The 15,356-nt window shown below is 36.1% G+C and overlaps 1 protein-coding gene across 1 annotated transcript in view; it reads right to left on the bottom strand.

The window, feature by feature from the left end:
* The window catches only part of Alms1 (Alstrom syndrome protein 1), a 120,624-nt gene that overhangs the window by 32,375 nt on the left and 72,893 nt on the right, over positions 1-15,356 (bottom strand). Inside the window, exons 16-18 of the mRNA XM_013035792.1 lie at positions 14,153-14,275; positions 12,702-12,872; positions 9,553-10,709 (exon numbers count right to left, since the gene is read on the bottom strand). Coding sequence (XP_012891246.1) covers positions 9,553-10,709; positions 12,702-12,872; positions 14,153-14,275 — 1,451 coding nt within the window. The remainder of the gene's footprint in view (positions 1-9,552; positions 10,710-12,701; positions 12,873-14,152; positions 14,276-15,356) is intronic.

The following is a 15,356-nucleotide window of genomic DNA, read 5'->3' as shown; positions in this document are numbered from 1 at the left end:
GGAAGTGGCGCTGTGGCTCAAGTGGTAGAGCGCTCGCCTTGAGCTGAAGAGCTGAGGGACAGCGCCCAGGCCCAGAGTTCAGGCCCCACGACCGGACCAAAAACAAACAATTAAAAAAAAAAAAACAAGTTTGATATCAAACTCAAAACCTGTATACCAAGAAACACAATCGTCAGAGTGAATTAGCTGAATTCAGAATTGGGGGAAGAACACTTAAAAACATGTATCTGAGCCAGGCACTAGTGGCTCTTGCCTGTAATCCTAGCTACTTCAGGAGGCTGATATCTGAGGATCTTGGTTTGAAGCCAGGCCAGGCTGGAAAGTTTATGAGACTCTTAAATCCAGTTAAACTCCAAAAATGCTGAAACTGGAGATGTGGCTCAAGTGGTAGAATGCTAGCCTTCAGCAAAAAATCTCAGGGACAGCACTCACAGCCCAAATGCAAGCCCCAGGAATGGCATACATACACATGTGCACACACACACATGTATCTGATAGTAAGTTAATATCCATAAAATATGAAGAATGCTTGCTACTAAAAAGGAAAGAAAAGAAAAGAAAACTTGACTGTCCTTAAAATAGATGGAGTCCAGTGCAGGTGACTCACACATATAATCCTAACTATTCAAGAGGGTTAAGATCTGGAGGATCAAGCTCTGGAGGTCAGTTTTGCAGAAAAGTCTGCAAAATTCAATCTTCAATTAATTTTAGACTGGAGGTATGCTCAAGAGGTACAGTGCCAGCATAAGAAACCTGAGTATTGGAAGGGATGGGAAGGGGAAACAAAGGAGGAGGATACAATGCTTGATAAGAAATGTACTCATTATCTTGCCCATGTAATTGTAACCTCTCTGTACAGTATTTTCACAATAAAAAAAAAAAAAGAAACCTGAGTATGTATGAGATCCTGAATTCAAGCCCCAGGATTAGCACATGTACACCTATACACACACACACACAAGTGCACACATCATATATATATGTGTGTGTGTGTGTGTGTGTTTATATATTTATGTATGATGTGTACATCATACTAACATGATGTATACATCATACATACATACATACCACAAGGGCAAAGGATTTGGGATACTTTACTGAAGGTAATACACAAACTGCCAACACACATGAAAAAATAAGGGAATCATTAGAGAAATACAAAATTCAAATCAAAATCCTAACCTGCTATCACCTCACATGCAAGGTTATTATGAAAAGTCAAAACAAGTGTTGGTGGCATTATAAATGGGAAAACCTCTATGGAAAACAATACTGAGGTTCTTAAAAATGTTAAAAAATAAAAAAGAACTAGCATACAATACAGCAACTTCATTCTTGGTATAAATCCAAAAGTACTATCTCAATGTATTTACACACTTATGTTCACAGCAGCACTACTGATGAAAGCAAAGAGGTGGAGAAATACCAAATGCACCAAAGCGTAAATGGAGATATATGGTAGATGCAACCAATAGAATACTATCCAAACTTCAAAGAGAAGAAAATTGTTGCAAGCTTATAAAATGTGAGGATGTTATGTTATTGAAATAGAGTAATTCACAAAAAGACAAATAGTGTGTGATTCCACTCAGATGAAGTATCAGAAGTAGTTAAATTCATATAAACAAAAAGCAGATTAGTGGTTAGCAGAGGCTGACATGAAAAGAAAAAGTTAAGGGTACAGATTTCTAAGACAAAAATGTTTTAGAGACCTATTTCACAACAATGTAAATATACTTAATATTGCTGGCTCAAGAATGATTAAGATGCTGAGTGCTAGTGGCTCACACCTATTATCCTAAATACTCAGGAGGCTGAGATCTGAGGATCCCAGTTCAAAGCCAGCCCGGGCAGAAAAGGCTGTGAGACTCACTCAGAAAACTGGAAGCGGCATTGTGGCTCAAGTGGTAGTGCGCTAGCCTTGACTTGAAGAGCTGAGGGACAGTGCCCAGACCCAGAGTTCAAGCCCCATGACCAACTCCCCCCAAAAAGGATTAAGATGAAAAATTTTATGTTGTGTACGATTTTTTTTCACTGTAATAAATGCCTTCATAAACAGAAGGCTGAGGCAGGAGGATCATTTGCGCTCAGGAGGTCAGCTTGGCAAACAGTAAAATTGTATTGGAAAATGTTATTTTAACCCACCCTACTCTTCCAGTGTGAAATATTTACTTAATAGAAACACCAAAATGGGGGAATCAGGACAAGTTATATTTAACCCAAACATATTGTGACTTCACATGAAGTAAATCTACTTAAAAAGATTCTCACACTAGCGGAGAGGAGGGAGACAAATTTAATTAGATGCTAATTACACTGAACAAAGTGACTCACAAAAGCCAGAAACAAAAGTGCATTTTGCAGATGCCAATTTAAAATGCACTAGGTAAAAGAAGATTACAGGCAAAATAAATTTAATGGTAAATGTTACTTTACACAATTTATGGTAAAAGCTACAGTGAATAAAGAAGTCATATATATATATATATATATATATATATATATATATATATATATATTTTTTTTTTTTTTTCCCCATTTGAGTAGTTTCCATGTTGAGTACTAGTGGTTCATGCCTGTAATCGTAGCTACTCAAGAGGGTAAGATCTGAGGATCATGGTTCCAAGCAAGCCCAGGCAGGAAAATCTGTGAGACTCATCTCTAATCACCAAAAAGCTGAAAGTGGAGCTGTAGCTCAAGTGGTAGAGAGCTGGCCTTGAATAAATATACATACAAAAAAGGTCAGGGACAGCACCCAGGCTCTGAGTTTAAGCCCCCAGGACTAGCACACACAGAGAGTATAAGTATTTCCTATTACCAAAAGATGACCTAACTTTAAAATATACTTTTTTCATATATACTTAACAGATCTTTTTCCAGATCTGAAAAAAATATTTAGAAAAAATTCAATCAACAAAGATAACAGGTGCAATTGTAATGCCATACTTTATATAGAAATTCTATCTTTTGTATAAAACAGACAGAATACTTTTTCATAGTAAGCAGGAAAGAAAGCCTCTATTCTTAAGACAGAAACACAGTGGATATAGGCCCATTTTCCACTTGGTCATGTAAAGAACTAGATCAAACATTGTTTCTACCCTTATAGTAATTACATTGTACAAGTTGCAAACTCATGGCTTTTCCTGAAGGTGGAGTACAGGTTGATACCAATAGCAACATAAGAGACAAGAGTTACTAAATCACCTGAAGAACACACAATTAGACACCAGGAAAAAGGCCGGACACCATATTAAGTGGTTGAAGTGAAGTGTGCACATGTTGTGAATATGATGCCCTTAGAGGCTATAGAAAATAATGTCTATGTTCTCTTACAGGCTAACTCTCCAGAACATCAAACAAGGGAAAGAGAGAAGACTTTTAAAAAAGTATGTGTTATGTTGCAGAGAAAGAAATGCAAAGTTGTGAGAGGCACACAAAACTTAACTTTGACTTCAACAAAAATGGTGGAGTACAGACTTAAAGGATATGGGGGTGGGGGGACATGCTTTCCCTAGAACCTCCAAAACAACCAGGCAAAAGGCCATCAAAATCAACCCTATCAAGACTATGAAAGATAGTCAAAGCTTTATAGGAACCAACACAAAGGTTACCTAGAGAAGGTAGGAAAATTTCATAGCATTTTAACTTATCCTTGTGCCATACACAGCACAGAACATCTTAAATATGGTAGCCTGAATTTCTAATGTAGGTAAGCGCCCCCCCAAAGAGCAGAGTACTTTATTCCCATGGAGGTTTGTATGAATTTTCTCTGAAGACTGATAGAATGGCTTGTCTGTGCTTCACCTAACTTGGAATTCTCTCAGGGTAAAATTGCTCTACAAAGAATGAGTGTTCCTTGAAAACAATGAAAACCAAATTAACAAGAAACTGCTGCCTGAGGGGAAAAATAATAGAGAAGTACAGCTGAAATCTTAGAGGCATAAGGATTTGAACAATTACCCAGGGAAAAAGAAAGTATGCAAAGAATAAGATCCATGTCAGAAAGACCTAGACCATAAACTTTCAACCATAGGCTGAATTTAGGCGCAGTAAGAAACATGATGTGAGGCTAAGGCAGAGCTGAAAATTCTCCAACAAAGACTAACCACCGAGAGGGAAAGAGAGGCAGAGAAACAGAGACAGAGACAGAGACAGAGAGACAGACACACAATATGTCTACCCTAGGTCCTGTTCCAAAGCTTTATGCTCAAGGTTAGTGCTCTCCTATTTGAGCCACAGCTCTGATTCCACTTTTTAAATACTGGGTAGTTGGAGATAAGAGTCTCTTGCCTAGGCTGGCTTCAAACAGTCTCAGCCCAGAATAATCAGGATTATAGAACTGAGCCACAGAAAACCAGCCTAATTGTCAATTTTTTTCAAGATTATGAGAGAAATAAAGGCTGTTTCCAGCCTGGCAGCCCCAAAGTTCCCAAGCCACTGACCTCTCTACTGACAATGGAACTGAGATGGCAAGACTTAATATGTTCAAACTAAGCTTGGCCCAGTAGCTCCAGGCTGGCCCAGGCTAAGGTGAGAGGACTGTATGCTAAGAAGCTTAACATAATCTGACCAGAAAATACCAAGTGGTAAAAAGCTGCTCACCATCATTTGTCAATACAAGTACAGTGAGGCACAATCACAACCCTATCAAATCCAGGGCAACACAACGCCATATTCAGTCCAGTATATGGACAGACAGCACTGTCCTCCCTCTGGTGGTTAGGAAAGAATAGCAACTACCTTGCAGAACACCTGGTGGTTCTCTGTTAAAGTACCCTAGAGTCAGTCTCTCTTTTACTCAGAGGAGCTGAAAACTGAGTTCTACCAAAAGCCTGCACACAGATGTATATAGCAGCTTTATTCATAGGTGCCAGAGCTTGAGTAAAACCAAGATGTTATTTCAACAGGTAACGAGTGAGGGCTTAGGCACATCTACACTGAGTGATGCCGCCAGGACTCCATTCATGACACACTGGAAGAGATCTTAATGTTATTTTACCACGGGAAGGAAGCCAGACCCTTCAGGCGGCGGCCTACTACATGATGCCACTTAAAAGATTTTCTGGAGAAGACTTTAAAACTATAAAGGGTGAACCAGGCACCAGTGGATCACACCTGTAATCCTAGTGACTCAGGAGGCTGAAATCTGGAGGGTCACAGTTTGAAGCCAGCCTAGGCAGGAGAGTCCTTGAGACACTTGTTTCCAACTACCCAGCAAAAAGCCAGAAATGGTGCTGTGGCTTAGGTGGTAGAGTGCTAGCCTTGAGCAAAATCAAAATCTCAGGAACAGTACCTAGGCACTTACATGTACATACACACACACACACACACACACACACACACACACACACACACACCACCCCACTACCCCCACCCAAAAAAAAAAACTACACAGGTGGAGAGATGGGCCACATTTGTGCTGATGAAGCTGCTGTGATTTTATTTTCTAATTATTAAATTACTTTAGTGTTAAAAAATATTATGAGGCATATGAAGAAACACCCCATTCATTGAGTTGCGGAGGGAATGAAGGGATGAAGAAACTGTACCTGAGGAAACACAGATGGTGAACTTATTACGAAGTTTTTACTTTAATAGATTTATAGAGTTGAGAGGTATGGTCTTACTAGATAGCTCAAGTTAAGTTGCAACTACGTATCCAGGCTGGCCTCCAACTCATGTTTGGAAAATAAGCATGAGCTACCATTAGACAGAGACCTTAAATCAGTTGCTTTACATATGCTCAAAGAGCTAAAGGAAACCACAGATGATGAACTAAACATGTGAAAAACTTACCACCAAATAGAAAATAACAAAAAGTAAAAGTTATGAACCTAAAGAGTGAAAAATTCACTAGAACATTTCAACAGCAAATTTTATCACACATGTGAATTCTATCAGTAAATTTTAGCATAGGTGAAATGAAATTATCTAGTCTAAGGAAACAAAGTGAGCAAAATGAAGACATCATCCAGTTTACCTAATAGTATATATTTTGGGAGTCCCAGAAAAAAAGAATAATGTGCATTTCTATACTCCCCAAATTTCATAGAAAACATGAATAGTCTAAGATATTCAATGATGTCTTAATAGGAGATACTATCATCAAAGCATCAAGAGCTGAAGATAAATAGAGACTCTTGAAAGTAGTAAGAGCAAAAGTACTAAGATTTATAACATACAAGGAGGGATCATCAGTCATCTTAACTTCCATTTCTCATTAGAAATCATGGTGAATAACTTATAAGCCAGGTATGGTGGCTCAGGAGGCCGAAGTGGGACAATCATGTAAGCCTAGATGTTTGAGACAAACTTTGATAACATAGTGAGACTTCATCTAACAACAAAAAATAAATTAAAAAAATAAAAGAAACCTGTTTTCAACAAAACATTCCATTAAGAAAAAAAAAAGAACAGGGGATGAGGGTAAAACAGTACATTAAAAGCATCTACCATTTTGACTCCATAAAGGGAACAGTCAAATTAGAGAGGAGAGACTATATTATATTCTGAAGAGAAAAAGAGAAAAAAAACTATCAGGAATCACAAAGAGGTAGCAAAGTAATAGAAAAGCACAGAAGAACAGACAACAGTGAAAAGTAGCAGCTACTTCCAAGCTCTGTCCCAAGGGGAAGGAGAATCGAAACATGCATTCACAGGTAAACCAAATGGCACTAGTAACAGACTAGAAATTCTAGTTCCAAGACAAACTGACACTTCCTAAAAGCTTTATACCCAGAAGATTTGGAAAGCCAGTGACTACTCTGGTAAGGAAAACTGTTCTCTGGTAGATAGAGACTGTCTCTCCCTTAACCATACCATTTTGAGGGTCTACTATTTGAGATTAAGACACTCTGTGGGCTTGAAAACAAGGAATAGTCACAGTTCAAGGAATTTTGGGAATAACAGTCTTCCATACTTGTCTAGATAAGAGGCAGTCACAAGAAGTGATTGTGGAGACAGAGGAAGTCTAATGTGGTGCCACATAAATATTCAGGCAATGGGAAATATCCAACAGCAAAAGGGTACAGTGGGTTGGAGACCCTTCTCAGCAAGGTATGAGTCCTATCTTGAGGCTTGTAGTAGAAACAAATACTATAGTTGCATACAGAATTTGGCCTCTGGAACCTGTGTCCTAGGCTTCATGTGTTGACAACTCAGTCAGTTCCCTGTGAATTATGTGAAAGCCACAGCTTCCCCCTCTCCCACCAGGAAAGTAAACTGTTTGACAGGGTCTGAACATACTAAGGCATGCTTTCCTGAATATAATGAAACATGCTCCTGGGAACTACATCCCATCATGTACTTGCAGCTAGGTGATTGGGGGTAAAGTATGCAAAACATAAAGAAAACATCACGACTGGAAAAGGAAGTCCTTTTCTATGTGCATTACTTTAAAAAATAAATTGGTTATGGTCTCTAATGAAAAGACAGAGATAACAGAATGAATCCCAAAACACAGCCACTCGTGTCACTTTAGACTTAAAGACATGGAATTTCAAAGTAAAACCATAGAAAAGTAGTACCAGACAAACAGTACCCTATCCTAAAGACAAAACAATTTCAATTTAAACATGGTTATAAGAGTCAATGGAGGAAATTTTACTAAAAGGCCAATCCAAGAAGACATAACACTTATGAACACACATGCACCTGACAATAGAGCCTTACAATGACAGAACTGAATGGAGACAGACAGTTCCACAGTAACCACTGGCAATTTCAATACTTCCCCCTTTCTGACAGGATGATATTATGTAACCTGTCCTCAAAGTAGGTAACCAAAGCTAATCCTGAACTCAATAACCTCCTGCCTCTGCTCCTTATTGCTCGGATTGCAAGCATGTACCATCACACTTAGCAAATATTACACTTTCAATATGGATTAAAAAAAAAAACTAGAAAGACCAATAAGAGCAGTAAGAACAGAAAGCTTGTCCAACTCTGATCAACTAGTCCTAAAACTAGTCCTAAAACATATTCAGAACATATCACAAGTTACCAAACAATTTCTTTTATGAATATAGATGTAAAAAGCCGTCTTCAAAATTCAAACAAACCAAATGTAGCAGCTTAGGAAAAAGATTATGGCATGACCAATTGGGAATTTTCCCAAGAATGCAAGCATTCAACATGGTTCAACATATGCTTATCAATAAAGATATACTAAAATAATAGAAAAGGGGAGGGGAGAACCCAGCTGATCATCTCAATAGAAGCTAAAGCATTTGGCGAAACCCAAAATTCCTTCATAATAAAAATCATCAAAACAGAAAAAAAGGAATATTCTCAGCATGACACACTTCATATGAAAAATTCAGTTAACATCTATCTTGCCCACCCTTCTCTCTTGTCTCTTTCATAATGTTTTTCTCAATGGTGAAAGATAGGTAATGTTCCTCCTGAAATCATGAAAAAAAAGATACCTTTTTTGCCACTGTTATCATTAGATTTAACAATGATTTTGTGTGTGTGTGTGTTGGTACTAGAACTTAAATTCAGTGCCTGAGCACTATCCCTGAGCTTTTTTGTTTTGGCTAAAGCTCTGTCACTTGAGCCACAGCTCTACTTCCACCCTTTTTTTAGTAGTTAATTGGAAACAAGAGTCTCATTTTCTTGAGGCTGTGAACCTCAATCCTCAGACCTCAACCTTTTGAGTAGCCAGCATGAATGAATTTTTTAAGTAGCATAGGAAACAAACAACAAACAAAAAAAAACGGTATGTTAAACCACATCAAAATTTAAAATTGCTGGGTTCCAGTGGCTCATGCCTGCAATTCTAAACTACTCAGGAGGCTAAGATCTGAGAATCACTGGCAGCAAAGTCCATGAGAGTCTTATCTCTAATTAACTACTAAAACCTAAGCTGTGGCTCAACTGGTAGAGCCACCAACCTTAAAGAAAAAAAACTCAGGGACAGCAATCAGGCCCTGAGTTCTAGCCCCAATATTAGTAAACACATACGTACACGTACACATACATACATACATACATACACATACACATACATACACACACACAGCAAAGTTATCTCCCTCCTGGCTTCAACTCATCTTTTCATCCTTTAGTAAGTTTATTTTTAATAAACCATGATGTAGCTTACCCCAGCTTCAATTTTTCTATCATCCCAAATTTTGATTTACTTTTAAAACTTCATATTGTATTATTTATGTTGTGTTTTTGTGTGATTATAGGCACTTCAAATATTTCTTCAAAGACAGGATGAGTAGAAAAATAAACAAAAACCAGGTAATGCTGTTCAGAATAGATGTTATTCTGAACTTCAACCTCCCATGTCAAGAGTGTACTCTGTAGATAATGAAAGCCCCCTCTCATCCAGAGGGAAATTGGTAAATGAGTGTTGATGAAAAGAATGACAACTCACTGTACTACACTTTCTCACTCTTTTCCATTTAGTAAGAAATGTTATAGCGCGGAAAAGGGCAAATGGCTTTTTTTTCACCTGTATGCAGAGATTAACTATTTAGAAGTCCATGAACAAGGCAGTCAGATGCAATTTGCAGCCAGATGCAATTTGTAGCCATGTACCTGGATGTGCTTCCTTCTGGTGTGCTCAGAAGTCATTTGGGGATGACTTATGTTCAATGCTTTCTTGGTATGCTTGCAACGCTTCTCAAGGTATCTCCTCTGTTGGTTGGTGATGCTGCTATATAACTTAATTTGCCTGGGTGACAAACATACTCTTTCATGGCCAAAAGCTTGAATCAGTCTTGCAGTGTCAATTGTGGAAATGGAGCTACTTCTTTCATGCAAAGTAACCTCTCTGTCTGTTTGGGTTAATATATCTGAGTCACGAGGAGAAGTGGTGGTAGAAAGAATGTTGGTGGTAGTATCTGTGAGTAGCTCACTTTCCTCTGAAGGCCTAGAATCTGAAGAAGTGTTGCTGATATAATTTAAATAGGGTTGTTTTTTCAGAATATATTTATCAAATTTAATCTGTTCAATCTTAATCTGATTAGACTTCCCAGTTTGATGAGAAGCTACCTTGCTTTTTTTAAGATCACCTATGTTTTTATGGCCTTTTTCTAGACTTCTATAGCGCTTCTGCTTCTGAAGTTTTTTTTTCTGCTGTTTATTATTCCATTCCTTAAAGTCTCGTTCCCCTCTGCTATCATCTAGTGTACTTTCTGAGACCTGAAGAGAATGTGTGATGGGATTCTGAAGAAGTTTAGCCAGGCGATCAAGACGCTCTATCAAAGACAGTTCTTTCTTGTCACTGACATCAAGTGGTTTCTGTTGCTTCTGTCGCTCCTGGTACTTGTTCCAAAGTTCATTCAAACTTGTAGTGGGTTGTGTTGTTAGTTCTGTGGTAACTTTATGGTCCTTTTTTGGATCATTTATTTGTCTTTTATTTTTCAGATTATCTCTGGCCTGACTTTTAGAAGCATGTGCCTCTTCATTGTCTCCCAAATTCATATTGATGCTGAGGCTCTTTCCTCTGGAGTAATCCATCTTAGTCTTGTCCACACTTTGATAAGAAAGAGGAAGACAAGTCGGCTCTCTAAGTTTGTTTGAATGATGCTGAAAGAAATCTTTCCAAGAATGCCTCATAAGAGTACTCTTTCCCAAAGACTCATGACAAAAGTCTTGATCATTTGGTAGATGCACTGGATGATGAAAGTAAAATTTGGCTGATCTGAAGACAGAATGAGTAGTATTTTCAAATTCTGAATGACACTTGGATTCTGTAAGAAAAAAAGATTGAATAAACTTAGGACTATTTTCATTCCCTTCAGAGAACTGTTTGTTGAATTCCTTAGGTATAAGACAAAAACTGAAAAACTTACATAAAGTTTCAGAAAATTCATTCTTATCAGATACTTACTGTACTTAGCAATCAGACTGGAAAGGATCAAAATATCTCGATTCTGAGTTGAACTATGCTATTATATGACAGAGCTATGTGACTTAAAGTCACATAAAGAACTTTAGTCTACAGATAAGCTTAGCTGCTGATTTACTCACTACTTACTATTATACATAGTGTTATTACATGTATTCTATTTTGTTTTTAAAAAAATTCACCCTATTAATAAAATTGAAATGGTTATGGGTAACCCAATTTTCAGCTGAAAAACTAAAGACTTTATTTTCATCAGTCATTAAATGGATGAAATAAAAAATATTTTTATAAATTTTTAAAGCCTTTGAATAGTTCTTTACTATGAACTATCTCCATTTATTTTCTCAAGACTTTGTTATGGTCAAATATGCATGGCATAAAAGTTACAATCTTCCAGCCTCATTATTTTTTCTTCTTCTTCTTTCTTCTTGTTCTTGTTCTTCTTCTTCTTCTTTTATTATTCTACAACAAATAGTCATTTGGAAATGCAATAGTATTTTACAACCCATTATAGTTTCAATACTTGTGCTCTCTGAAATTCATATTACAATTTAATCCCCTAGGCTATCGTAGTAAGAGATGTTGCCTTAAGTAGGTGATTAGGTTAAGATGGCTCCACCTTCTTGAGTGGGATCAATACCTTTTAAAAAGGACTTAAAGAAGCCATCTACTATGTGAGGGCATAACCTTTTTCCTTGAGACAACAAAGCACTGAGGTGTCATCTTAGAAATAGACTAGGCTCATATTAGACACCAGATCTGCCAACACCTTGAACCTGGACTCCTCAATTTCCATAACTGTGAGAAATAATTTTTTATGACAGCAGGATTGGATGGATTAATACTAAATTAAATACACTAGAGCCTACTTCATCTCCTTTGGTTCTTTTATCTATTATATTTCTCATATATTTAGGTCATCCCTCTTTACTGAACCTTTTCCAATTACAACTTTTAGTACATAATAATTTCAGAAAACCTTCATATCCTTTCAAGTATTAGCCCACTACTCTGCTTCTTTTCACAGTCAAGCTGCTAAGTAGAATAGATATTTTTTTTAAAATCTCTTTATCCCAATTTTCTCTTCAAATTACTCTCCTAAAAGGAGCTATACCACTAGACTAAAACTACTCTACTAAGATCAATGAACCTCCATATGCAATTAACACTAGATTATTTTTACATATCTCAAGACTTCTAGAATCAAAATATAAAACATAGAAAAATTTTTCCTCTTCTTGAATATGATTTTTCAGGCTATATTGTTCATTTTTCTTTTCTTTATTGTTTTGGTCCAAGACCAGGACTCAAACTCAGCACCTGACACTTTCATTCACTAGCTGGCACTCTATCAACTGAGTCACACCTCCAACTCTTGTTTTTCTTTCACAAGCTGTGTCACACTATCCCCTACAGAGCTGCAATATTTTGATTCTTCATTTCATTTTTTGTGTATGGTTAAAAAAAAGTCTCTTTACAGAAGTAGCAATTATTTTACAAACTAATATATATGTCCACATAGATAACACAGCATTAAAATGCTGTTTAAAAAAAGGAAAAAAAATCAAAAAACCAAAAACGAACAAAAAGCCTTTGTTTAAAGCATGAAGCTATAGCCTCATCAAAAGAAAGAAAGAAAGAGACAGAGAGAAAGAGAGACAGAGGAGAGAGAGAGACAGAGACAGAGAGAGAGAAAGAAAGAGAGACAGAGAGAAAGAGAGACAGAGGAGAGAGAGAGACAGAGACAGAGAGAGAGAAAGAAAGAAAGAAACAAACAAACAAACAAACCAACCAGTCCTCATACATACTGGCACACACATCCCAATCCCATTACCTGAAATATCTATTTGTAAGGATTCTTTCTCTTTCGGCCTGGTTTCCTTACAAACAGTCCTTTTAATATGGATTTCCTCTTTCTGTTCAAAGGCTTTAGTTTCTGGTAGGTTCTCAATCTTCTTGTCTTGTATTTGAGCTGAGTCCTCAGCAGTATTTGTCTCACTAGAATCTAAGAGAGGAAACAACACATTAATAAAGACTAGATGGTAACAAAAATAGTAAAATGCTTCTACTATGTCAAAAGTATTGTTACTGGTATGGAAAAATAAATAATGTGTTCAATCACGAAAGACCAATAAATACATTTTAAAAATTCAACATTGTTAGTCACCAGGAAAAAGCAAATCAAAATAGTACTGAGATTCCATAAAATAGCAATAAAATGTTGATGAGGATATGGATCAGAGGGGGAGGAATCTTTCCTTATATACTCTTGGTGGGAATGGATAATGAATGCAAATAAATAATGGATGCAAATCAATTTTTTGGAGTTGCCTTTAAATAAAAAGCAACAGAGAACTACATGATCCTATTTCTAGGTATTCACCAAAAGGAATATAAATCATACTCCAGCAACAACTCTAGTCTCAACAGGCAAACTATGGAATCAACTAGGGAGCCCATCAACACATGAACAAATAATCAAAATATGGTATATGTACACAAAGGAGTTTTATTCAGCCATAAAAAAATATGTAGCTTTGTGTGATCTCACTCTGTGACCAAGTCTGGCCAGTAGGATGGAATGATATATGCAAATAAGTGGAATGATATATGCAAATTCTGAAAAAATCCTTAAAAATAAATATGCTTTTGTAATACTATAGCTAATAACTACCATTTGATAATGAAAGCCAAAAATGTTTAGGCAACAGAAGAAAAAGAATATTGTTCCCTGCTACACTGCCAACCTTGAAGAATGTCTGTCTGAGTTTTTATAAGACAGATATGTTCCTGTTCCCTCCCTCCCTCCTTGCTTCCAGCCGGATCTGGAAGCAGTCTCTGAACTCTACCATTTTGAGCCACAGTTCCACTTCTAGTTTTCTAGTGGTTAATTGGACATAAGAGTCCCATGCACTTTCCTGACCAGGTTGGCAGGATCCTCAGATCCAGCCTCCTAAATAGCCATGATTACTGGCTCCTGGCATGCTTCTGTTTCTTCATGCTCATGTTTTATTTTTGTTTTCATCTCAAAGTAATTCTAATTTAAATATACTATCATGGGAATTTTTAATCAACATAATCCTGCTAAAGTAAAACAAAGAGCTAGTTAATAGTAAATAAATTAAATTCCTATAGCTGAGGTATAATAGTTATTAGAGTATCCATATCTTGTAGTATCAAATTTATTTTATCAGTAAAGAGAAAAAGTTCACTAAGCACATTTCTGACAATAAGATTAACATGTTTCATATTCAAAAGTTCTCCAGGAATATCCCGTTCAGTTACCTTCAGTGTCTTTCTGCAAACATTCACTTCCTTCAGGCCAGGCAATCTTAGTCACAACCCTTTGACTAAATATCTCTTCTTTATGTTTACCTGAGAGAATCTCTGGCACTTGAATTGGAGCTTCTGGAATAATGACATATTAGATCCCATAGAGAAGGAAAATATAATAGATACAATATGCAATATGTCTTCACCCTCATAAAATCTCAAGCCCTTTCTAAGTTAGGAAAAATACACTTCAGCAGGCTTTATTATATAAAACCATGACATGAATTGGGAAGTTTTCCATATTTTTCTAGGTATAACAAGTTATATAAAAATTTTTCTCATAGTTTGATGCAAAAGTAAAAACAAATAAAAGATCAGGTTGTTTTCTCAAAGTGAAAAGTAGACAAACACTTTCTGGCCTTAAAAAAACAATCTGTTGTCATTTATGGAGCCAATTTTGGTATTTCACTTAAAGAAAACACCTCATCTAGATTTCATTTATAGAATTTTCATATAATTTTTTAAAATTTCATGTAGTTATGTTATTTTCAATTTGTCTAAAATATTTCTCTTTCTTCTTGGTCACACTTCATTTTTTTATCTCTATGCTTATTTCTTAACAAAGAAATCAAAAAGACAACAGAGATTACGAAAGCCAAAGAATCAGTCTAAATTTTACTTATCATGCTCTTTTCTTTTAAATTCATTGTGCTTTCCTATTCAATATGACTTCAATACTGCTAATCTATTTGGTCTAAATGTATTCTGAAATATTTAGAACACTTCGCTAAATATTAATAAAACATTTCGGGCATACCAAAGATATAAATAACATAATAAACATGAAAGTATTAACAACTAAACTTAATAAAACATTACAGACATATGCCATCAATAATGCCACTTTCTCTTCTCAAATCTTATATTGAATTTAGAGCTTATCAATCTCAAGGATGCTTATTAACTTTTATAGATTGCAATAATACTAACCAATTAATAATTGTTAATAAGGTATAATATTTAAATGAATTTCCTATAAAAGGTTCAATATCGTATTCAATGCTGATGATTTAGATTTAGCCAAATCAATATGTGACTCTGATTTTCAGTGTTATTTTACTATATTGTTATTCTATTATTTTATTACCATATCATCTCACCATATCATCAACACAAGGTTGTTTCCCAAGTTTTTTACATTAAAAAGCATTACAAT

The sequence above is a fragment of the Dipodomys ordii genome, unplaced genomic scaffold (assembly GCF_000151885.1).
Source record: "Dipodomys ordii isolate 6190 unplaced genomic scaffold, Dord_2.0 Scaffold220, whole genome shotgun sequence".
Taxonomy (NCBI): domain Eukaryota; kingdom Metazoa; phylum Chordata; class Mammalia; order Rodentia; family Heteromyidae; genus Dipodomys; species Dipodomys ordii.
Note: the sequence above shows the minus strand (reverse complement) of the source record. Positions and strands in the feature narration are given on the sequence as shown.